Here is an 825-nt window from a genome sequence, read left to right as displayed (position 1 = left end):
CTTTCTGTTCTTTATGTCAGCAGAGTATTTCCTCCTGATCATCATGTGCTACGACCGCTACGTTTCCATCTGCAAACCCCTGCACTATGGGACCCTCCTGGGCAGCAGAGCTTGTGTCCACATGGCAGCAGCTGCCTGGGCCAGTGCCTTTCTCAATGCTCTCATGCACACAGCCAATACATTTTCCCTGCCCCTGTGCCGTGGCAATGTCCTGGGCCAGTTCTTCTGTGACATCCCACACGTCCTCAAGCTCTCTTGTTCCAAATCCTACCTCAGGGAACTGGGGTTTCTTGTGTTTTCCATCTGTTTAGGACTTGGTTGTTTTGTGTTCATTGTTTTCTCCTATGTGCAGATCTTCAGGGCAGTGTTGAAGATCCCCTCTGAGCATGGACGGCACAAAGCCTTTTCCACCTGCCTCCCTCACCTGGCTGTGGTCTCTCTGTTCTTGAGCACTGTTATCTTTGCTCACCTGAAGCCACCCTCCATCTCCTCCCCATCCCTGGATCTGGTGGTGTCAGTTCTGTACTCAGTGGTGCCTCCAGCCCTGAACCCCCTCATCTACAGCCTGAGGAACCAGGAGCTCAAGGCTGCAGTGGAGAGATGGATGAATGCCTGGTGTCAGCAACATTAATCTGCTGGCGAATATTTGAAAATCTCTTGTAATAAAAGTAATCTTTGTACTTCTTGTTGGTTTCATTTTTGAGTTTCTTTTCCTTGGTTTCAATTTTTCATATGGACCATAAAGAAAATCCTTTCCTTCTGCCATTTCTCATTTTGTTTCTCTCCACCTTCCCTGTGGCCACAGACTGTGTCAACGAGGGGCTT

The 825-nt window shown here is 48.8% G+C and overlaps 1 protein-coding gene across 1 annotated transcript; it reads left to right on the top strand.

Moving 5' to 3' along the window:
* Positions 1–43: 43 nt before the first annotated feature.
* LOC120507332 (olfactory receptor 14J1-like) lies at positions 44–617 on the top strand (the record flags this gene model as incomplete). The annotated part of the gene is made up of 1 exon (XM_039719800.1): positions 44–617. A coding segment is annotated over exon 1 (574 nt), but the record flags the coding sequence as incomplete, so codon positions are not given.
* Positions 618–825: the final 208 nt, after the last annotated feature.

Source organism: Passer montanus, unplaced genomic scaffold, assembly GCF_014805655.1.
Source record: "Passer montanus isolate IOZ18808 unplaced genomic scaffold, ASM1480565v1 scaffold4283, whole genome shotgun sequence".
NCBI classification, from domain to species: domain Eukaryota; kingdom Metazoa; phylum Chordata; class Aves; order Passeriformes; family Passeridae; genus Passer; species Passer montanus.
Note: the sequence above shows the minus strand (reverse complement) of the source record. Positions and strands in the feature narration are given on the sequence as shown.